Source organism: Larus michahellis, chromosome 8 (genome assembly GCF_964199755.1).
Source record: "Larus michahellis chromosome 8, bLarMic1.1, whole genome shotgun sequence".
Taxonomy (NCBI): domain Eukaryota; kingdom Metazoa; phylum Chordata; class Aves; order Charadriiformes; family Laridae; genus Larus; species Larus michahellis.
The window spans coordinates 46,124,326-46,148,555 of NC_133903.1; the positions used below are offsets into that span (position 1 = coordinate 46,124,326).

General features: G+C 46.1%; 1 protein-coding gene across 8 annotated transcripts in view; it reads left to right on the forward strand.

Moving 5' to 3' along the window:
* Positions 1-24,230, forward strand: part of RNF220 (ring finger protein 220) — a 232,497-nt gene that overhangs the window by 192,372 nt on the left and 15,895 nt on the right. For all 8 annotated transcript variants that reach the window (XM_074597164.1, XM_074597168.1, XM_074597165.1 and 5 more), the window contains 4 exons: positions 8,941-9,037; positions 10,033-10,119; positions 11,848-11,903; positions 13,652-13,730. In XM_074597164.1, coding sequence (XP_074453265.1) covers positions 8,941-9,037; positions 10,033-10,119; positions 11,848-11,903; positions 13,652-13,730 — 319 coding nt within the window. The remainder of the gene's footprint in view (positions 1-8,940; positions 9,038-10,032; positions 10,120-11,847; positions 11,904-13,651; positions 13,731-24,230) is intronic.

Here is a 24,230-nt window from a genome sequence, read left to right on the forward strand (position 1 = left end):
GACTACTTCTCCATAGTTTGTGTCCACATACAGAATTTAAGGGATTCTGTGGCTAATAAATGTCTCTTGGTTATTGTGTTGTATATTAATATCAGGAGCTGACTTTTAGTTAGCAGCAAAAACAGATGCGAATAGTATGTGACTTAAAAAGAAAAAAAATCAGAATTCCTACCTTACGTATGAAAGCCATCATGACCCTTCATGTGCGTTTAAAGTTCATATAATGCTTCAAGGAACAGCATCTTCTTCATTTTTGGAACACAAAGTAATCAATGGGACTCAGCAAAGTAAAAATCGCTTTAACTGGAAAAAAATAAGATGGTGCTTATACCTGTTAAAAGTCCTGATTGTTGATAGTATGTTTTTGTTTACTTGAACACATGCAAAAATGTAAGAACCTAGTTTTTATGCTCAAACTGCCAGAACACATTAGCTGAAAGGAGCACAATCAGATAAACCTTGCTGTTCGATTTACGTAATGCCAACAGCTGCTCTAACCAGGAAAAGATCTTCTGTGGGAAGAAGGGGAATTCTCTCTGTTTGACGGTATTATGTATCGTACTTGGAGGAGGAAAAGGGATGTCTGTCACCCAGCAACAGGGGAAGGAGGAAAAAAATTAATTAAAAAGAAAACAGAGAATGCAGTTGTAACACTGAAAATTGGCAGGGGGAGTAAGGGAGCAGGTAGAGCACCTGAAACTACTCAATTTTTTGAAATTGACTGGGTTTCAAGTTGACAGCATCCCTTTAAACTTCAATTTTCCTAGATCTCAGACATGCAGCATAAGATCTTCCAGTCCCATCTGCTGCACTTGCTTAGCTGCTCTCTGCAATCCATTTTTCTAGTGGTCTGTCTGCTCTGGTTTTGAAAGTCCCAGGCTTTAAGACAGTCATTTGATAATTTTTTTTATTTTTTTTTTTCTTCCAAGTGTCTGCAGTTTTGCTAGAACTACAACCTGCTTCTTGGACACTCAGGTCAAACTTCAGCCTTAAGAACCCAATAGCTGATTGACGTGATTTTAATAGCATTTTAGAATACAGTTGTTAAGTCAGGGGCAGTGAGATTATTTTTTTTTTTTTCTAAAGGAAAAGGGAGCACGGGTCTCAATGGCTCTAAACAGCTCCTGTCTCCGCATGTCGTCTCTTGCACTCGGCGGTGAAACGCATTATCGAGTAGTGCCCGGAAAGTGGCTAACTGCGTTTGACACACGCCAACTCCCTGCCTCCACACTGGATAATTGCATTGTCAACTGTTCAGCAAAGTGGCAGGTGACACCGCAGCCGGATTGATTGTCCTAGTATGGAGGCTCCCAAGACTGTCAGCCACCCAATCGATAGAGTTTACACAAGACACCGTGACTGCATCTGTAACTAATTTCAGTTTGAACCTCGCAAGATGCGGCTGTCCCTGTTTCCTGGCCTCTCTTCTCCTTTGCTTGCATCTTCTCCCTGGACGAGGAAGTTGCTTTCCTGCTGAAAACCCGGCTTTATTTCTTGTTTTGGAGCTGGGAGTGAAGAAATCAATGGTGTGTTTTGTGGTTTCAGAGTTGAGGGCATTACAGCACATGGCTAACTAGCAGCTCCAGTTTTGCAATCAATAGCCTGATCAATTGATTAAATTAGCACTGATTTTTCTTTCTTCTTTCCAGCCTAGAAAAGAATTAGTTTGGGGGGAAGAACATACAGGTTTGGCCCATGAAATTTAGCCCTTGGTTTTTCCAGTCCTTGGCTGCCTTTCTCCCACGAATGCAATCTCCATGCTCATCATTATTTAAAGCAAACTGCATCGAGCCCCGCCACTGGCAGCGGCCCCGCTGTAAGCCCGGGTGTCACTTTCAGCTGTTCACCAGCCTTGCTGCTTCATGCTCGGCTGCCTTAGAAAAGTCATCCTCCAAGCTCTGCTGTGCTGCTTTATTATTGGCAAAGTTGCGACATTCCTGTGATCCCTGTCAGTGGTGTTTATTGATCCAGTGATGTGAATCTGCTTAGTGATTCAAGATTACTTTAATTCTCCCTCTTCCTTTTTTTTGTTTGTTTCCACCCTCTCCCCAGGGGAACAAAAAGCTTTCAGATCCACCTTTCCTTGACTGTGGAAAACAAGCCATAGCTGCAAAGACCGTGGCTGCCGCTGCTGCTTTTGTACTTCGGCTCTGGGTTTTGGAGAGCAGCCTTTGAGATAGACATGAGACTGTTCTCACCTTGGTGCATCACACCGGCGTGAGGCTCTAGGAGGCAGCCACACATGAATGGCCACACCAGATCAGACCTTTGGGCCGAGTGGGTTTTCACCTCCACAGCCGTGATCTGCACCTGATGGGTTACAGAGAGGCGTAAAAGAAATCTCTGAAATGCCCAAGAATCTTCTTGGGAAGCCTCTTCCCTGAGCCTTGCAGCAGCTGGCTCTTATCCTGTAGAGCAGAGCTCGCCTGCCCTTTGTTCAGCATGCTGCTGTGAAATGATGTTAATGGTCATAAAATTATATGGCCCTTTCTTTAAAGGCAGCTGTTCCCCTGATCTGTTAGCAAAGATCACTGTAAGCGTCCGAGACGCTGGTAAGCAGTCAGGTTTCTGGCAGCCCATTTGTGCCTCTGTGGGAGGTAATAGTCGGTATCAGATGGATGCATCTGCTGTTTCAGGTGTACGCTGTAACAACACAGTTGGGTGTCAGCTTTCCAGGTAAATCACTGTTTTGCTTGAAATGGATGTGGCTCCAGAGAAATGAAACCCTCATCCTGCAAGCAGCTTTTCACGGCCTCTGAATGTCATTTTTCCTGCAACAGGCTGAGAAAGTCACCAGAGGAACTATTGTATCCCCGTTTGTGCTAGGAGAAAGGGGGAACAATTCCACTGTCCAAAAATACGGCTGGGGAAGTGTTAAGAGATCTGCAGAAAGACCGCTGTTCAGGATGGCCTCATGTCTGCCTTCCTCCTGTTTTCAAGAATCTCTAATGGCTTTCTCTTTCTGCCCAAATGCCTTTTAAAATAAAACAGCATCCGTGCCACCTTGTCCTCTTAGCACTAGTTTGGGATACTTCAGCAGCTGATGAAATAAACCCAGTTTAGAGCCATTCTCGGGAAGTGTGTGTGAGGCCTGGCCGTGTGTCTGCATAAACTACTTTTATTGCCTTCATTGTTTTTACTCTCCAAGAAGCCAACGAGTGACATTTCGTTAAGAAAATAGAGTGAACGTGCTGGAAAGGGAGGTTGTGCAGAGGGGGGTTACTGCAAGGAGTGTAATTAGTAAAGGCTGCAGTTCTGGAGATTTACGGGAGGCTTTTTTTCTTCTTTCCTGAACATGTGTAAATTACCTGAGAGCAGAATGAATGCCTCTTCCCAGCCAAAACATGCTCCAGTAGAGCTGCACACCCCTGAGATGGATTTGATTTAGACCCGTTTACAGAACTTACACAAAATTCTGGATTTCTAGAATACTTCTGATACAGATTTGATATACCTCCACCTTCCTTGAGGGCCAAACAGGAGAAACAGTAGTTATACAGATGAGTTTGATCTTCTGCATGAGCAGTGTCTAGTAGCTGCATTCATAATGGTGCTGCAAATAATAGTACTAACATCTTAGTTTTGTTCCTCGGTCTTATTTGGAGTGATAATTAAATATATACAGAAGAGCTGGCCCCCAAAACTGACTTGTCTGTCTAGGTAGGAGCTGAGGAGCAGAAGTGGGGCATAGCAGGTCTGTGTTTTCCTAGCTGTGCTGATGAAATTTGGCTGTGGTCGTTTGGGTCCGCGCTGGTCTGGTTGTCTTACCTTTCTCCTCCCAAGGCTGCCCGTCTCTGCGTGAGCTCGTGCCTGCGCAGGAGTCAGCAGCGCTGCCAGCACCTGAAGCAGCATATGCTGTCACTTTGACCATCTGCCACTGAATGCCGTGGAGAAAAGGAGGGACTTGAATGTGAGGCCCTTTTATCTGTTCTGTGAATCTGCTTATCTGTCACGTTAATGACTCTCGATCTTAGCTTGAGCCACCGTTCACTTGGGAGATGTTGGGATGACTGGTCACCGGGGGATTGCACAAAGGAAGGGAGGTTTGAGAAGCAACGTAGAGGTCAGAGAGGATGCTGAGGCATAGGGGATGGCTTAGGAGAAAGCAAAGTGCTTGGAAAACTTAAGGAAAGGGGAACAAAAGGATTTCTGATGAGATTTATGTCCCCCCATTATTAGTCTGCACATGGAAGAAAGTGGGAAGTGTTTTCCAGTCTCCTTCAAGCTCAGCTGATTCCTGTAGCCTGCCAGTACCCGCAGCCGGGCAGCAGCGCAGAGGCACGCAAATCTGTTCTGCTTTTCGGAGCTCTTACCTGTTTCAGAAACGCTGACGCTTGTGTGTAAAGTACCTAGATTTTTCAGAAACTGCCTTGAATTGCTGTTCAGGCGGGCTGCTCCGAGGCCAGCCCGAGCAAAGCTGTGTACACAGTGCTGGAGGGTGGCGGGCGCTGTGGGTAAGTGATCTTGATAGGTACATTCTGATTGATGGGGGAGTTTGTCTCCCAAACTGTCACAGGGTTTATAGAGGTGCCACTCAATACCAGTGCTGGAATTGCTTGTCAGAGCACCTGGCTACAAGAGCAATGGGGATTGGAGACAGAGCTGTAACTTTGTTTTTTCTCTACTTAATGGCCCCCGCGGCTGACCTGCCTGCTCACTCCTGTTTGTCTGGACCTTAAGGAGGCAGCTGGGATTAAGACTGTCAGAGGATTGTGCTGCTTTAGCATCGGGAGGCTAATTGTATCGGGGCTGGCAGCGTATGACAAGAGGTTGCCTCCTACCAAGCACATGGCAAGAGCAAAAAAAATTCTCCAACAAGAGAAAGGTATAGAAGAGTCTACATTTTGGTTTGGTCTTTTTTCATCTGAAAGCCGCATTTGTGGCTTTCACAGGTGGTATTATGTTCCTCAGGCGGCTCGCCATGTAAGAGTCGCAGCTGCTTCCATGTATAACAGATCGTGTCTCTTGTGAATTCCTAGGTCAAACTCACAACTTAACGTTGAGTTGTCGGATTTCACTTTATTAACACGTTGGGATAAAGTTCTGGTCCCGATCATTGACCTCTGGATACCAGCACTGGCTTTAGAGGTTCACTGTAGGCAGCGCTGCTGATGGCCATGAATTACTGCCCGACCTTCAGAAGCCAAGCCATGCTGGAGGAACCCTTCCCCAATCCCACTGCATGCCATTGAATTGCAAATCATCCCAGTGTAGCGGTACGGGGCTCTTCTGGAAGCTCACGTTCTCCTCTAGCAGGTCCGAAACAATGCCATTGCAAAGGCCATTTTATTCTGCTCGACGCCCTCTGTGCTCCATTTCACATTTTCCTTGCTCCTGGATGGCAGCATACGCTGCTGGCAGGAGCTGGAAGTTGTGAGCCCTCTTTACACTTGGGCTGAGTTAGTGAGAAGCAGGTGTGATCCTATCGGCCCTTCCTTGCATTTAGTGGTCCTCTTAATCCATTTATAACAGCACTTGTCCAGAAATCTGGTTTGAATGAGCCTGAGATGAATGAATAATGTCAAGCAGTTCAGACGTCAAATATTTGAACAGCTGTGTGGGTGTTTTCACTGGCTTTGTGCATGGAAGCAACCCCAGGAAGTTAGACAAGGAGGGTCACGTCGAAATTGTGGCACCAAACCCCAGCCCGCCGGAACTGGCCTCAAAATCCATCCCTGCTGCAGATGAAAGGGCGTTAGGATGCCGGTGGCAGGCCTTTTGCTCCGCAGGTGATACTGGACCGAGCTTTGCATCCCGTTTTTTGGTGTTCTCTTGCATGCAGTGGCAGTACTGGGATTTGTGGACCTTTTGATTCACATCGGAACCATATTTTGTGGATTTTGTTTTTCCTTTTTTTTTTTTAAAGCAGACTCTGAAATCCTAAAACTTAGAGCACAGCTTATATTCAGAGTCTTTCTGGGTACACGGAGGTTACTTTGTTTAACATACGGTTTCTGAATCAATTTTTTTACTGTGTTGAAATGGATTGAACTTGGTCACGTTGAAAAAAAAAAAAAAACAAATTCCATATTTGGTGAAAATCTGAGAGCTGGATCACCTTATTGTAGCTTCTTTCAGGCCCTGGCCTGGGAGTCCTTGTTTAATCAGAAAAGAAAATTTGCCCTTTTCCTGCCCCTCATCTTAACCTATGAACTTTCCTGCTCTGCCCTCCTCTCTGACTGCAGTGCTGTGTCAGATCGTCCCAGTGTGTATCTGTCACCACAACACGTACTTTCCAAATCCTTCCTCTGTACCCTCCCTGTGTAGGGGGATAGTACTCTGTTGGCAGTGTAGCGGTTCTTATTATAGAGCCAGAATCCAGCAAAAGGTATGTGGAGCATTTTCCTTACAGACTTAAAAGGGATTTTCTTAAGTACAAAGATTTTGAGAGCAAGGACACCAGGATTCTGAAGTCACGGTGCCTTAATATTTGTAAATCGTATCACAGTAAGCAGGTCTTCTTTTCTTAAGCTCTAACCATAAACCACTAGTTGGCTTGAGTCACTTGGAAACAAAATTGATGGAAAGGTGCATGTTTGCTGTGTGCTTGGCATCCTTGCAGAGAGAGGGACATGGGGAGTGGTCCCGCATACCTCCAGTCTTTTGGACACCTTTTCCTACCCTCCCCCAAGGCACTGGCTCCAAGTATTCATTGTCTGGCTAATGTTCAGATCACCTCCGGGACTGGCCAAGTCACAGCTCCAGCTTTGCATGATTTGTGTTTCCCACAGCTACAAGAAAAATGAAGACCTGTGTGTCCAAAGTTTATGGCCTTTGAGAAGTGATGGGCTAAAGTAATGCCAGGTGCAGGGGATGGTGTTACGGCAGGTTAAATGCCATGCCTGTAAATTACCACTCCATCGCCCACTGTGACTTCTAAGGCAGCTTTGAAAGACTCTCCAGCTTCTTTGACAGGTCTCTCTTACTCCCCTAAATCTTCCCCCAAACGTTGTGATGAACTGAAGGATTCAGGATTTACTAGATGGAGCCATTGCAGCAAAAGGAGGCAGCTCATGACATGTGTTGGCTGGCAGCGTGCAGCCGGTACGTGAAACACTTTATACGGGGTCTGCTGGCAGAGGGCTGCCCCAGTGACACCGCAGAGATGTCCTACAAGCACGGAGATATCTCCTGCGGTACCTGGCGCAGGCGGTGGATGCTGCATTGTCTATGCTAGTTTTGTTACCTCTGCTGAAAATTAAGGCTGGCAATTACTTTGAAGTAAAAGGTAGTTTATGCTTCTAGGGAAAGGTTAGTCTTAAAATCATTGTCATGCTACGGTTATCAGTCGTTAAGGACCTTCTTTATATTCAGGGAAGAGAAATATCAAATCCATATAAACAAATTTTATTGGGAACTTAATGAATCAGCGAGAGCGTCCATTCCTAGAGAGTGACAGTAAAGAGCTGTGTCTGCATGGTGTCCTTGGAAATGAGACCATCGCCTTGCCCTGCTCTGTGCACACATGCAAACTGTTAGAAATATAGTTCACTCTTCTGGGCTGGGAAAAGGCAAGTTTGCTGCCGATGGCACAAGCTTTTCTAAGTGTGCTGGTGAGAGCCCAGTGGGATGAACAGATTCGGACATCTGTAGCACTGAATGGGCTACCCTAACGCTTGGGAATGTCCTCATTCTTCAGACGTGCGCCTTACATTCAGTGCTTTACATCAGGTTCAGCCTGTCTTCTGCACTTGTTCACAGTGCAGAAATGTGGCACTTTGGAGGCATTTGTGCAAAGCCAAGGCTACCTCTACCTTCCTCTTTCAGTGTTTGCCAGTGGGGCGTGCTCTCTGGTCTAGCCACAGACTTCGGTCACCAGCCACCTGGATGTGCCAGGTCCTTCAGGCTCTAGCAGGTACCCTGTGTCCGTGAGCCGGGTGTCCAGGTCTGCTGGCAGGACGGTGAGGGGCGAGCCATTTTCTGTCTATGGAGTTTATGTCTCCAAACAGCTCAGATCTGCTGCAGAATTGAACGCAAACGAGAATCTTGCACCATCCTTTCCGGTCTCATGGGAGAGAGCGTGCCCAGCGTTAGATCACATAAAGAGTAAATTTATGTTGTCTTTAGTTTCCATTAATAAACCTTAGGTAGCAAATACTATGTGAAGGTTCATCTTTGTAGGTGCAGATTCAATTAAAAGAAGCCTGGTTGCAGTCAGCAATAACACAGTCGTGAAAATACTTGAGAACCAAAATAAATGTATGTATTGTTAGAAAGTGGCACTTGTTAATCAGTTCAGTCCTGGGTGTAACTGTTTTGTCTCGCTTCCTGCTGGAACTGGGACCGTGCTCATGCCTGATCCACCCTTGGTGGAGGTGCAAGACACTTGTTGGCTTGCACTGCAATTTGCTCATACAAGAAATGCTTGTAAGGGGCTGTTAATGACTGTGGAGTCTGATCTTTTCCTGGAAAGAGGTTTGCTTTTCTTAAACAGTTTATATGGTAAAAATCTAAGCCATGACTAAATGCATTTAAAAAAAAAAAAGATCTTTCTAATTGCATTTTAGCCTCTGCCTGCCCTCTTTACCTGAAGTAAGGACTAATTCAGAATGTCCCTGTGGCCTTCTCTTACCTGCTAGTAGTGTAGTTTTTGTGTTGGCCACTTCCATGAAAAATAAGTCTTCTCTATTTTGCTTCAGTTTTCTTCTGCCTTTGAGAGACACTCCCAGTGCCTTCAACTTTCAAATAACTCACGTGGAGAGCAAAAGTTCAAGAATGTTTTGTTTTCAGTGTTGAGAGGCGTTTTAGCATATAAAATCCAGCATCTATTTCTGTGTTTTCTGTTCAGTCTTCAGACTTGTACAGTCTTTAGAGATGGTACCTTTTGTGAGGCTGTTAAGAGTGAAGGACAGTCTGCAGACTGTCCCAGCCATCCTTAGGAGAGCTCCTTTGCTTCATCTCCCATTCAAATATTCATCCACATGTTTTATTTTCTTCCAGGTTCTGGGTTCATCATGTGCAGTGGCAAGGAGAATCCAGACAGCGACGCCGACCTGGATGTAGATGGGGACGACACACTTGAATACGGGAAACCACAGTATCGTTTTTGAAAGGCTCTTAATGAGAGGGAACCTGGAGTTGCATCTTCAGCTAGCTTTCATACAGCACTGCCCTGAGTAGCGGTGGATAACCTGTGTCCATCCGTACTGGAAATGGCACCACCTTCCCCAGTTTCTATGTTATTTGAACTAGGAGGGATTCCCAGTTGCTGCCTTTGAGATCCTTCTGTTGATGCAGCACTACTTCAGACATGATTGGTGAAGTCTGTAGGAGACATTGCAGGAGATCAAAGTGTCCCTGTCTTCTGTTTCATAAGCAATCTGTTGTCTCCATCCAGGTTTCTTCCATGTGGATAGCTTTTCCTGCTTTGTGGGTAGGAATTGAGTTTATTTTCCACTAGACACCCCTCCGTTTTCAGGGGGTTTGTGCAGTAAACATTTCAAGCACTATTCACTTGCCACTCTGAGAGACTGGATTTTTTTCCTTCCTGTGGACAGTTCACAGACATAACTATCATTATGGGCATTTTTGGGGAACTTCATCTGGTGACCAGGCTCTTCAGACACAGCTCTGGGAGAGATGTGGGCAGACTTCTGCCCTGCGGCAGCTGTACAGCCACCAAGGAGGAATTCCTGCAAGGGTATTAGGCATAGCTATAGAATTAGATTTTACTGAAATCTGTACCAGCCTTTAAGAGTGAAGCCCCAACCCTTAGCTGATAAAAGATCTCTATTCCTCAAACAGAAATAGTGGAATTGTGCAAGTTAGGCTAGGTGGAGGAATTTGTTTTCCCCGTCTAAGAGGCTGTGGGTCATGTTGCTGTCAAAAGACTTTTCTGTTTCTTTACACCTAAAACAAAACTTTAATCCAGGATTTAAAAGCAAGCGCCTTCCTGGATACCAGCCCCTCTTCTTTTGAGGTGTTCCTAGTTGGATTGAATTTGTTGTGTATCCCAGCTAGTGTCCCAACCATCTCAAAAGTCTTTCCACTGTCTGCAGCAAGGCTGTACGTTCCTTAACCCCTTGTGCTCAGGTACACGGAGGCAGACGTTATCCCTTGCACTGGGGAAGAGCCAGGTGAAGCCAAAGAGAGGGAGGCGCTCCGAGGTGCTGTTTTAAAGTAAGTACTGTGCCTTTCTGATTTGCTTTCGTTACTTTTGGGTAATCTCAATTTGTGGAAAAACACCTGTTCACTTGAGCACAAGGGTCACAATGAGAGAGACTTACAAAGATTTATAGTGTGATGGTGGGTCTCCATCTCTACCCGTGCAGCCTCATAAAGCCTCTCCCTGCACATTCTCCCTTCTTAACCACCCCACTGCCCAGACGGTGCTGCCTTCTCCCTGAATGGTGCTGGACAGAAGGTGAATTCTGGCGATGGGGAACTGTGCTATACTAAGGCTTTATGCATCATCTTGCTTCACCATGAAATGTGGCCTCTTACTAGTAGTATAACGTGATGCCATCCACATCCTGTTCAGCACGTTACGGGTCTGGTACCCGGGGTATGATTTCATTATATCCCATTATGTGTGGTGGGGTACATGAACTAATCCTTCTGCCTTCGGCTCTGGGGTTGGGGCAGGATGAGTGCTCTGCCCACGTAAATATGTGGAGAATGTAGGCAGCCAGCGTTCAGGGCACTTGGGGAAGCATTTCAGGCAAATAAAATGAGTTTTAACAGGGAGGTAGGATTGCTTTCTAAGCCCTCTGCCCTGCATAAAACAGGGCTTAAATTACCCCTCTGTCTCTTTCTCTGAGTGATCCTGTGAGGTCAAGGTTGAAGTGATTGATAGAGCAGTGAAATGAAGTTTTCTTACTGCTTAGCCTGTCACAAACACTAGTTCGAAATTAGGTTCCACTCCATAGAAAAGTGGCATTTGCCACACTGGATCCAAACCGTTGGTCCGTTCAATACTTTGCTAACCGTGCTAGTCCAGAGGCAGGGCCTCAAAGATACTGAAGCTCCTTCACAGCCAGGAAAGTGGTATTGTAGCAGGAGGATATCGGGATATCCATTATCGGTGGCTGTGGACCGATTGGTGAGACGACTGAGGACCTAAGGCCAGGAGACCCAGTTCCTTCATGTGGCTTGCACCCGACACATTGTTTTGCTGTTTGGGCAAGGTGCTTGCACGTCTCCTGAACTTGTTTGCCCATCTCTAAAACAAGAGAGATGATGTTGCTTGTAAAAAGAACTTTGAAATTCCAGCAAGTTTCTGTAGAAATGCAGGTACAATAGCTGATGCCCTGAAGCATAAGCCTACGTTGCCTTTTGCGTGCAGCTGTCTTGGCTCATAGAGCTGAAGTGTTAAGTAGTCACGGGTGTGCAGCCTGCTCAGAAGGTTCCTTTCTCTTACAGTCTCTGTTACTGGCTTGCAAGAGAATGGACAGGGTTAGGAGTTGTCTGTACTTCAGTGCTGCTGTTCTTCACTTGGGAAGATGGAAAAGATGGGGCTCGTGAAGGTGTAAAGTTATTCTTCAAGGGAGAAGCTATTGCAACACAAAGGATTTCTGTTCACGAATAAGGTTTTCATCTTTGAAATTGTGTATTCAAAAATGAGCCTTGGGTCACAGGTGCTGTTTGAATCTCATCCCTCAGTCAGCATCACAACCCCCATGTGATTCAGCAGAGGTCGCAGCTAGAAGCGCAGGTTGGGAGAACACTAGTGGAAAGGTAGGACTAGCACAAAAACACCTCCGGCAGCAGGCCAACCGCTCGCATTTTGAAGCCTAGGCTGATGGATAGAAGTATTGAGACAGAAGTGGTGGGTGGAAGGGGTAGCTTTTCCTGAGCGGCAAAATTTTCCGTATTCAACCTTTAGCGTTCTGCCCTTTTCTCTTTTAGTGGTGGCACACCCAGTACTCGAATAACACCGGAGTTTTCTAAATGGGCCAGTGACGGTGAGTGTTGAATTTGTAAATTGTTAACGTCTATGTTACAGGAGGGCAGAGAGATATTCCATACCTTCCGATTGCCAGTAATTGGGCAAATGGTAGCTACAAATGTTCTTGCACAGAAGTTACACGTGCACAGTACCAGCAGCTACGTGTGCACGTACAATCACACTGTCTTTTTGAAACTTCACAGCACAATTAACTGTAGTGTCAGCCAGGGGAGTTCCCAAAAATGCAATCTTAACCAGTACGGTGATAAGAGATAGGGGTTGGATTGACTTGCTGTCGTGTCACTAAAAGACAAACTGCCGTTTCACTGAGGGAGCCATCAGAGCTTGGCTGTGCGATGGTGGTGTTCAGCTGCTGGGGGTTTAAACTGCACAGGCACCTGTTGCTTGGGGTTTTTTCAACTGCTTTCTTCTAATCTTCCCTCTTTAAAAGGGTACGCTAGAGACTTGTATCGTGATCTGTTGGATTGATCTCATCCTTGCTGGCCTCTGTATGGCGAGAAAAGCCTGCAGCTCTATAGCTGTCACCTTTAGAGTGGGAACTCTGGCATCTGTCCTACTTCATGACCTGTATTTGAGACTCCAGAGCAGACAACTAAATGTGAAATTGTACCTTTGCATGCGTTATTTGGAAGCTCATAGCATTAAGGGGTGGGGGGGGTGTTAAACCCATTTGGCTGCCGGGGTTTTTTATTTAATGCCAGCAGCACTGTAAGTGTAAGCAGCAACCTAGTGGAAATATGAGAATAATAAAACCTGGCGCTTTCCAGCTGTAGATGCCAAATCCATTTTCAGAGCTGGGCAGTGCTGCTTCAGCTCCCTTAGGAAGAGAACTGAAGCTCAGCGACCTGAAGAGACTTGTCCCAATGATTTTGTTCCGTGTTCTGTTACTGTAATGCTTTGGGCATTTGATTCCCAGCCTTGAAAGTACCTACAAGACGTAACTGCTTGCCAGTGGGAGCGGGGGGTGGGTAAAACCAGTTTTGCCAAGGGCGTGATGATTAAATGGAGAACATAGGATATCTATCGCAGGCATTTTCTTCTGTGGGGTAGGCAATCACATTCATTTTCTGTGATGTAGGAGCACTCTCTTGTAGGTATGTTCAGCTTCAGTAACTACAGCCACAGAGGGGATGAGGAAGCAGCCCTGATGGCACTTGCTATGAGCTGTTTTCTTCATACCTTTTATCTGAAGCCACGCTGCTGAATCTGCAGCCCAGGGGCTGGCCCTAGGGCCATCTGGCTCATCTCTGACTGGTTTCTCATGTCCTCTCCAGTGCTGGGAGGAGCCATGGCGCTGCTGGTAGAGGAGAGCTATGAACAGACTGTTGTTACCTGGCATATGTTTTTCTCCCTGTCTGCGTTAGAGGGTTCTCAGAAAAAGGGAGAAGCTGACAGTAGGGTCTGGGCTGAGTGCATTTGCTCCAAATCCACCTTTCTAGAAGTACACTTTGTCACAGCAGCTGCATCGAAACTTTCTGAATTAAATCCTGGCTTGAACAACTGGAACCATCTGCAAGGGTTGGTCAGTATCTCCAGCCCCGAATCACGGAAGTGTGTTGTACAGAGAGAGGGCCTCCCTGCCAGACAGGGACACGTAGCATCGGTCTCTTCTCTTTCTTTCCGAGAATTGACATGAAGATGACTCATCGGGGTCCTCTGCTTCTGAAACTGTAACTCGCTCAGACTATTTCGTTGCAATGATCAAATGTTCTTTTACTAATTTACCTGTTTTTCCCTCAACAGAAATGCCCTCAACGAGTAATGGTGAAAGCAGTAAACAGGAGACCATGCAGAAGACCTGTAAGAACAGTGACATTGAAAAGTGAGTGTAAAGTGGATAGCTTTCATTTTTCTTGTTCTAAGGAATCATAGTGTCCCATCTGGTGTTCCTAGAAGCAGTGGTCATCTGAGGGTAGGCATATTTGAAGCTTTTACCACTGAGAAGGGAAGTTGTGCTCCAACATGAAGTCTGGATTTGAAGCTATTGGTGTCCTGACTTTTTGCTGCTGTGTCCACAGAGGACCTGGGGGGGGTTCTCCCCCAGATATCTGCCTGGGCAGGTACCCAGTGACAAGGAATTGAGCGCAGCTTTCAAAGGGCTTCTCCACTGCAAATTGCCTTCTTTTAAAATATGTAAATAGATATATCCATGCTTTCCACCATATTCTGGTTATGTTGGATTTTCAAGTGTATTGTGTGGTGCGTAACAGCCTAGACTAGAGCTGGGACTTTGGACGGGCAGTGAAGATTCAAAATACTTTAACCTGACAAAAGCGATTGGCTTGTCAAGCTGTGCTTTGATTATTATTTTTTTTATTCCCCTGGCAAGATTTGTGCTACCAACGTATCATGGGATCCTGCTTTTACTGGAGAAGTTACCTTATCGTTGCGTCTTGGTTTTTGAGGGCAGTCCTTCACATGGTCTCTGTTCTGTTTTCTCCATGGTACCTGCATGTTCCACCCTCCATCTCTCCAGCAAAAGGGAATCCCAGCAGCCCCGTAACCTGGCAGAAGCCTCACTGAGATAATTTCTTTTCCCTTAAGATCTCGATTTCACTTTTGTATGGTTGCTAATGGAGATAATGTCTCAGTTCCTGAGTTTTTTACTTGCAGATGCATTGATAACGTGGGATGGGGAAAAAAACCTGGTGGTAGGTTGACTTTACAGAAAGCTTTTTTTAATGTAGTTTGTTCTCCTCCTGCCCCGGGTCCTGACTTGAAAGGTTGTGTCCTTGGCGCATTTCAGGATGTCTGACAGTCCAGGCAACCTGTCAAAGGATATGTTGACAGTTAGTGATTAACTGGGGAAACTCCCTGCTGCAGAGGAAACTTTAACACTGCTTTGCTGTCTTGGCACTTTCCTTTTTACAAGGCTTTTTATTGGCATGTCCCAAACGTGGGCTGTCTGCTGTTCGATGCTTCTCGGTGAGCAGACTTTGACCAAGGATCACTGAGTTTAGAAGCTCGCAGGTCAGTGCAGAAGCAGCTTTGTCCTTAGAGCGAGCCAACCGTTGCGTGCTGTCTTGGTGGCAAGGATTCATCCCTTCTGGCCTCATCTGTCAACCTCTGTCTCAGCCGCTGCTTGGCTTCCCTTTGGGCCTCCTGCCTGTCAGCCCGGCAGCCCTCCGCCCTCCCAGATCCACTCCTATTGAAAATCTTTAAACTGCAGGAGCTGAAAGGATTTGACATTTTCCAGAACACTTGAGCTCAAGTGATAAAATTGACATAGCTTTAATAATCTGATCAAAGAGGCTTTAGCTAGCACCTTTTGAAGGATCCCAGAATCCTTTCCAAACAACACTTGTGCTAATGCCATTGAGAAGTGGGGGAGCATGTGTGTGCCTGCACGTGTATGCGTGCACACCTTGCTCCACTATAACCTTGCCCTGCTAACGCTTCGGTTCCACAAAAGGTGCAAAAAGTCAGCAAAAGCCAATAGAAATTATGGGAAAAACCTTAAGTGTCTTGCTGAGTCTTTCCAATAATGTTGATTTTTTTTTTTTTTTTTGAAAGTAGCAGGGAGAGCTTTTTATTTAAGGTGCTTTTATTTCACCAAGGTTCAGTAATCAAGATGGTGTTTCAGGTGGAGAATTCCTAGCTGCTTTCCCCCCCCCCCTCTTTCCTTTGAGATTTGTGTGTGATAAATAGTTTCTGTCCTGCCATTTAAGGAGTCTGAATGCTCTGTGTGCTTGTCTGTGTAAAGGGGTTCTGTTAAATTAATTGATAACAGGGATCAGAGCTAGAAGCCTACAGAAAAGGAGGGGGAAGGGTTTCACACTGTCTGTCTGCTTCTCACTCCACTGCTGAGCCATGATATATGGCGACCCAGCCCAACAGGCTAAATTGATTCATCTCTAGTTCCTGTTTCTTAATCTGGAGCTAAATTGGTTTCATTTTTCTTGTTTTGGGTGGCGCTTACAGGAAGTTTTTGGCAGCATCACTTTACTCCATTGTTTGTAACTTTAATTTTTGCCTTTAAATCTGAGCGCTATTGACTGGCATGTTAAACCCTGTGTAGCATCTGATTAGCATTTTTAAAAGTGTCCAGAAGCACATGGTTTACCACCTGTGTCAGTCGTGCTCTCGGTTTAGAGCAGTGGCTAATAGAGTTAGCAGCGATCCGCATATTGATCCTTCTCTCATAAGAATGACGTTCCTTCCCCCTCCCCTCTTCCAAAAATAAGTCTAGGCAAGGAGAGCGGTGTGGTTTTGTTTGGTTGGGTTTTTAATCCATTAATACAGTACAGCAAGCGGTCCTCTTTTTGGCATGCAGCTGAAGCTCTTTGCTTGAGCAAGTTAATTTAATCTAAACTTAGGTTTTCATGGAAGAGTCTCTCACGTGTAGAACGACTACATGGGGTTTGGGGTAAGCCTGTGTTTTTGTGGTTTTGTGCCACGTCATCAATAGTTTGGGCAGATTGACCTCATCTGCATTGTGTCGAACTTCAGATGGCAGCCACAGGTTAACGAGAGACATGGTGCTGGTCCCAGCTCTCCTTTGCAGCCATGGTGGGTTCTTGGTAGCTCGGGCAGGTTTCTCACCGTTGACCACATCTGCGTTGCATTGAACTTCAGATGGCAGCCACAGGTAACGAGAGAGGTGGTACTGGTCCCAGCTTCCCTTCCCAGCACTGCGGGGTGTCTCAGCCCTGCTGAGCTTTTCTCATCTCACCGACGTGAGGGGTCTGGGAGACACCCTTGGGGTGCGGAAGGCTCAAGGAGCATAGCATCAGCTGAAGGCCCCAGCCACTGTGAAGGCAGAGCTCAGCTGGTGCGACGTGCCTTTACCTCGACTCAAGATGCAGCTTTGCTCAGAGAGAGCAGCCGGTCCCTAATTGCCCAGGCATCCTCCCCGACTCCTCCGCCAACGTTGTGCTCTCAGCCGAAGCACCGTCGTGCACAGAGAGCTGCAAAAAGCACCTTCCCTGCAAAAAGTCTTCCTTCCCCCCCCTCCCTCACAAGATGCCGCCCGTGAGGGTCTGGTGCCATTTTGAAACTGAGGTTCCCCGGGGTTAAAAGCCAGCATCTTAATTCAGAGTGCCAATGTTCAATTTTGCTTTCTGCCACCAGACTAGATTGCAGGCCAGCGAGAGAGTCTGGGTTAGTGGCCCACTGGGTCACCTCCCATTTGTTTTCCTCAATTTTGTGTTGTCATAAATTCATTCCAGCCCGTTGTGGTTGATCAGTTTATCTCCGCCGGGGCAGGGAGCGCTGCGAGCATGATATATGGCACAGAGCATTGTAGCCAGCCTCTCCATGAATCACTCCAGCTGTTTGGTGTCAGCCCCAAAGCAAACAGGACCCGGCCGCTGAGCGTTGACTACGATGAGCTCAGTATGGGAAGAGACATGACGTATGAATGTTTATTTAATAATTCTCTAATATTTCCAGCGGAGTGTGGCTGTGCCTTCTGGGGGGGGGTGGGTAAAAGGAAGGGGGGAGGTTGAAGAGGGAAACTCTAATCTGTTGGGGTGGGTCATAAATCAGGCAGACAACATCATTAATCAGGGATGGGACAGAAGTGGAAGGAGGTGGGACTGGAGCTGCCATCCTCGGTGGGAAGGGGGCTGTGCTCTTTTTTTTTTTTTGTAAAACAAATCTTGTTTCTGATTCTGCTTGGCCCCAGCCACGCTGCCCGCATAATAGCAAACCCGGACACAAGGCTGTTGAAGTGAGTATGCTACCTCCACTAGAAACCTTGCGATACGAGCCTGCCAAGCATTAAATCCCTTTATAATTATCTTCTTTATATAACACTTCATGCTCATCATGCTTCATTGGATGAGACGCTTGTTGGGTTAAAAAGAGGGTTTTAGAGACAAAAAGCAATTGTATTTGTTTGGTTTTTCTCATCTCCTCTTTCCTCCCCTTCCCTCCCACCTCACCTCTTTCCAATCCAGCTATTCTGAAAGCATCGGCTCCAGAGCGGCTCTGGCACGGCAGCAGAGCGAGGACCATCAGTTAAAATTAAACAAAGTTTAGGTTGGGGTCCTCGTGGCAGGAGTCAAGTGTGTGAGAGTAGTCGGGGAGGTGGCAGTGTCTGTCACGGGGACCCTGCTCCCGGGCAGACGAGTAGAGACAGGAGCAGAGTGAAAGTGAAGCCAGAGGATTAGAGGCCCGAAAGGGAAGGAGCCACGCTTAAGCTGGTGTGTCAGAGGGAAACAGAAGCTGTTGTGAATTCACACCGGAGGATAAGCGCTCCCCAGGCCTTCTCCATAGAGTCACACCATTAATAGGCTTTGGTGGAAGACAAGAACATCGTACAGCAAAGACAGAATTAAAAAATTAACTTGAGTCATAAATGAGCTAACCCTTTGCGCTCTGCTGAGAGAGAGCGTGATGCTGCTGGTGGGTCCAGTCCTAGATCAGCCCATTTAAACTTGAGGCAGGATCCAGGAAGCTGAACTGAAGCCTGGGATTGTCAAAGCCAGGCTGAGGACGCGCTGCTGGGCTGAGTGCTGCTTGTGTTGAATTTTTACCTTTATTACGTTTTAGTCCTTCCTTTCAGTAATTCAGTAGTATGTAATATGTGCTTGTAATACATACTGGTGTTCAGGGTACGTGGGTAGATGCTGCATTTCTTTATGGAGCGCGACTTCGGCATTACTTAATCCTCTAGGTTGTGCTGCTGGAGAGCAGAGTGCCGGGCTGCGTTTCTTTATTCTGCTCCCTCTTTTAACTGTTCAGTAGAAATTGCATGTGCCAATGATGGTCTCAAATGTTACTACCACCGCGCCAACTGAAATTGTATCAGTGTTGTGGTTCATCATAGGCTAGCGGTTAACGAAGCTCAGCGAGGCAGGCTTGACTGTACAAGCTCAGAGCTGGAAGTCGATGGTATCTCCGTTTAGTGCAGCTGTGTCCAGAGGTTTGGTCTCATTCTCATGTCTTGGGCCAGTTTTCTATATAGATTTTGACATCTTCATGTAGGGAGGGACTCTTATGTCTGTTGAATCTGTGATGTTTCAGAGCTGAAGCGTCTGCAAACCCAAGGTTGCTGCCGGCTTCGGGGACGGTAGCATCCCTGTCCCATAACCGGGGAAACCCCCGGGAAGGAATGTTGTTCCTGTGTTGGGGGTGCGGTTTAGGCATCTTGCCATTTGTCTCTCATTGCCTGCCCCTTCTTTTCTTTTTTTTTTTTTTCCTCTTTCTTTTTTTTCTTAGTTTCAGAAATGCTGTTAACTTTAATTTGTGGAGTTGCTTCCTGGGAGTGAAAAATCGATGGGGGGCTATCGCAGTGTGAAATTCGACTGTCACTATTGAGCTATAGAGTTAGCAAGATGTCTTAGAAGGTAAAAAATAAATCGTGGCCCAGCAAGTGCTCAGCTGTGCTATTTCAAAGGGGATATGAGGCTGATGGTCCGTTAGAGGGTACTTCAGTTAGATGGATGATGATTCCCTGTGAAATATTGGAGTTATTCCATAGGTAAGAGAAACTTTAGCTTATAAAACACAAACAGCTGCCTTCTAGCAGGCGAATTCTGTCCTTAGATGTGTGAGCAGCTTGTCAGAGAGAGGACTCGTCCCTAAAATTAGCCTGTTGTGTTTAACAACATCTCTGATGGAGCGTTGTAGATCCTGCTGTGTTCCTTCTGAAAATATTTTGAGGATGTGACTGTTTATTCACATCCCTTACCTACGCTGCAAGAATTAAGAGGCAGGGACTGATTCTTTTTTTTAGGAAATGTTTGTACGGTGCCCAGATGCTCTCCAGAGAAAAGTAACGACTGTTTTTTACATAGGCTGCGCTCCCTGTTTGGATGGAGAATGTTCCTTTGAAGAGCGGCAAAGGGATCATGTTGTGCCCCATCCGCTGCCCGTTTGCTGTCGCTCTCGTGCATCTGTTGAAGGGCAGCCCTGGCTCATGCTGGCCGTAATGGGGCTACTGCTTTCTTTGGCACTTTACTGGCTGTTGTGGCAGGACTCAGTAAGTGTTTGTGCTGTGCCAGCTGGTGTGTGACAACAGGATGATTGTCATTACGGCTCTTGGTAGCTTATGCATTTCTTAGACTATAGTTAGTAAGTATAAATATGAAATAGCACCAAAAAAAAAAAAAAACCAACCACCTTGTTGGTATTACTTCTCACTAAACCATGTCTGGGACAACCGTAGAGTCTGTAATTATTTCTCTTACACTTGCGTGCACAGTTGCAATACTGCTGAGGGGAGCTTACTCTTGCAAGAAGGAGTTTTAAGCCGCATTTAGTTGGAGCTTGGTAAAGATTTCCCAAACAATGTAATGACTTTGTGCTTTCATTCTCCTCTGCCTCTGTAACACAGAGCCCAGCACTGCCTTTGCAGAAGCAGTGTAACAGCAAGTAATGTAATTAATGTAGTTCAATATCCATGTTGATTTTTTGCCCTCACTTCAGCGTCGATGCTTGTCACGGCCCACCACTGTGAGCGCTTCATCTTATTTCCCCATTCACTTCTCCTTTTTTCCTTGTTGATGGTTTCTGTCCCCAAAAAAGCTGCTGTTTCCCACTCGGTTGCATAAGCGTTCCTGCTTTTCCCTTGGATAGCCAGCTCGTGACCTGTCCTTCCTCTGCATTGCTGGTTTCCTCTTCCAGCCCTGGGACCACAGTTGGTTATGCGATATTAATGTGCCGTGGCCTCCTTTAATAGCCTCATGTTTCTTTTTGAAGGCATGATTACCTTAAATGATGCTAATTCTGATCCTTTCTTTCCCCGTAAAGGAAACAGCCGCAGTGTAAAAGTCCTAGGGCGGCAGCAGCAGTTGTAGGAAGCTGTCTGGAGGATGTGTTATCGCGCTGCCCTTGTGTACCTCCAATCAGCGGTCATGAATGGAAGTTCTGGAAAGCATATCACCTCCACAGCAAAGCCCTTAAAAGGCTGCAGATGAATCCAAGTGCTGCTGTAGTAACATAGATATTTCCTGTTTGTTTCGGCCATTTGGATGCAGGCCATGGGAGTAGAAGGCATTTCATTGTGCACAGAGACTGGCCGCAAGACTCGGCTGCGTGTCCAACCTTCTGAACACCTCTCAGCCCTAGGAATTTGCTATTCCTCTTTCACTTCAGGGATATTTTATAATTTTGTGCCCTGATCATCCAACCAAAGCTACCAATAAACGCAGACCACCTCCAGGCCACAGTGAGATGACGGGTTACAGCTGCCATAAGTCTTCCAGTAGAAAAATGTACCTGCCTAGCTATACGTGGAGCTTGGTCATAATCCAAACGTTTACTTGTGGATGGAGGCAAGTTTCAGTAGGCTGGAACCTCCAACCCGTGTGCCTCAGCAGGGAGAGGAGCTGCATTTTCCATTTCCACTGCCTGCCTTTTATGGCCCTGGCTTGTATTAGAATGGAGACCGTGATGCGCCTTCACAGATCTGTTAGGAATACAATTAGGATGAAGTGAAAAGTGAACTGAGATATTAACACATCAGATGTGTGATTATTTCTATTTAGGAACTTTGTTCAGAGAATCATTTTCTAACTCAGCCTGTGCTGCCTCAACAAGACCTTACTGCAGCAAAAAAACGTAGCATGGCTTTTTCCTTTATCGCCAAAGCTGCTCCAGTAAAGCAATGGGGTTGCATTTATTTTCTCTTTGGAACAGGGGACATAGTCTCTAAATCGAAATCAGAATGACCCATGCATTCTTTCTCCCAGCTTTCATGTCGAACCATAATTGCTCAAATGGCACATTTAAAATTTTGGCGCAAGCTCAGACTTTCACTAGCCGCCTTTTTAAATCAGTCCCAGTGGCCAGCGGATACTGCGTAGCCCTACAAATGCATCTAAACATGCTGACTCCGAGGCTCCTTCCATTCGGAATGATCAGCGGTGCCATCTGTCTCTGTTTTGATTGGGGCCGGGCACATGTGTCCCAGCGAAACGCGGGCCAAAAAAAAAGAGAGAGAAAGAGCCAGTGCCTGAATTTACTTCCCGCTTCTGTAAAGACATTGTTGGGCTCTGTGTTATAGAGGCGGAGGAGATCTGAAAGCATAATGAATTCTTCTGTCATTAAATTCTTCAGGGAATCTTTACCCAAGTCCCTACTAAATGCGGCTTAAAACGCCTTCTTGCAGCAGTAAGCTCCCCTCAGTGGTATTGCGACGGTGCATGCAAGTGTAAGAGAAATAATTCCTCTGTGGGGAGGAAAAAAAAAAAAGAGACAACATTTTTGGTTTGCATCAAGATGAAATTAGTCAGAAGCAAACTCGGAATTTGGCAAGCAGATGCCGGTATTAACAAGTTGTGCAAGCAAGTATAAAATAGAGGCGCGCTCGTGACTGAGAGCGCCTCGGCGCCGTGTGTGTGTGCCCTTGCATGCACCCCGCTCCAAATTCACAACTTAGAACACGGAAATTAGAATGGGGAACATTGCATTATTCATAACTTGGCAACCAGAAGCCAGGGCACTTTGCCAAAATAAACTATTCTCTATAATTACAGGTGAAGCAACATTCTTTAATATCTCACAATACAAAAACATACATTAATCAAGGAAAGAGGGCTGCTTTTTTTTTTTTCCTAGAGGACAATAAATTAGCATCCTTGCCAATTTCCTCAATACATGTGACGATGTTTTACAGGATTATAAGTTAGCCTTTTTAAAGGAGGTTAGTCTAAAAACAAATAAACCAAATAAATGAGATTTTTAGCTAAATAAAGGGGAAGCCAGCTCTGAAAATGCTGATGTCTTGCCAGGAGATTTGCTTTTAGCACTGACGCTCTCACAGGCCGAGGGTCTAAACTTCACTTGGTGTGTTTGGACGCGGCTTTGCTGCAGACAGCTTTGCCGGGCAGTTTGCTACTGCTGGGGATCTGGCCCCTTCTGCCATAGCCAGCTCATCTAGTGAAATAAAATCGCGGCGCGTCGTGCCAGTCCGGTAGCCGCCCGCCTGTTCTGGGGTGATCCGCAGTCAGTCTGCCACCCGTGCCTCGCGCTGGAGGTCTTTCAGAGACTTCACATACTGACAGCGCTTGAGCTGTCCCCATTTCCCTATAAAGCCGGCTGTAACTTTTCTTTTAGAATCTTATTTATGAATTTCAGTGGGTTTTTTGTTAGTAGCAAACTCTTTTTTTCAGCTTTATGTTACTTTCTTGCACTCCGGTAAGTGCAAAAGGCCTTTGTGTCTGTGTGTCTCGCGCTGACTTCAGTAGCGCTCGCCCACCTCTGCCACAATAAACGCCCTGTATTATTAGCTATAGCACTTGCTGCAGGTGATGCTAAATTGAAAGAGGGGACGGATTCTTTCACCAGGCTGAAAACAGAAGCAGTTCTTGTCCTGGAAGACTTAGGGTTGTTTTCAGTTAGTGTTTGAAACTCCGATAGCGAGGGAGTTGTGTTGAAGGCAGCGTGTGAGGGAGAGCCAAGGCAGCATTGTGGCGCTCTGCCATTCTGCAGCGTTACCGGTGTCACAGCGGCTCTGCGCAGCGTGTCACAACCTAATAAAACATGGTCTCTTCACTGAAAAAGTTGCCCTCTCACCCAAACGTAAATCGGCTATGAGAGAAGGCTTGCAATTAAATGATAGTGCACTGATGTCGGGGTCGTTTTTTCGGATCATTTTATCAAGTCTTGAAGATTTGTGCCCCGCAAAGCGAGCACTGCAGTAGGCTTCCTCTTCTGCAGCGCGGTAGCGGTTATGTTAATTGTCAGCTGTGGCTGTGGTTGGACATGGCCAGGAGCAATTTCTCTGTTCCTGGAATCTTCCTTTATCTTGACTCTGCCTACAAAGCATCGACCAGTCTGTTTCTAATATTTATGATATGTAAGCTGCTGGCGACCTGACCTCTGCCCCTGGTGCGGGGAAATGGCATGTATGTTCTGCTGGGATCAGGTTCTGCACCTCGGATGAGGGAAGATAAAGGCTTTGTTTAAAAATAAAGACATCACTCTCAGGTCTGTCAGCGGGTACTGTACATTTTCCCCTTTGCCACTCTGTGTTTACAGGCATACAAACCCAAAAATAAATGTATGAGGAAGAGAGAGGAAGGTCAGAATATCAAGTGTCAAAAGTAGCCCATGAAATTTTATTGGTGGTGCATTTAATCAGTGCTAAGCGTTTTTTACAAGGTACGTACAAACAGTGGAACTGTAAAAATTTATGGAATGCTGTGTACAGTGTGGCCGTTTATGAAGAAAGGAAAATTTATATCCAGTTGAAATAAACCAAAGGGGAATGTTTTATGGAGACTCCTCAACAGTGGGGTACATCAGGTGAGATCTGGGTAAGAGGAGGATGGGGTGTTCGCAGGGGCTTACTGATCTTCGAGGTGGTTTTCTGCTTCTTCGGCAGCTAACAGTTTGCATCTTTCTGGCTCTCAAATAGGCAGGATGCTGGATG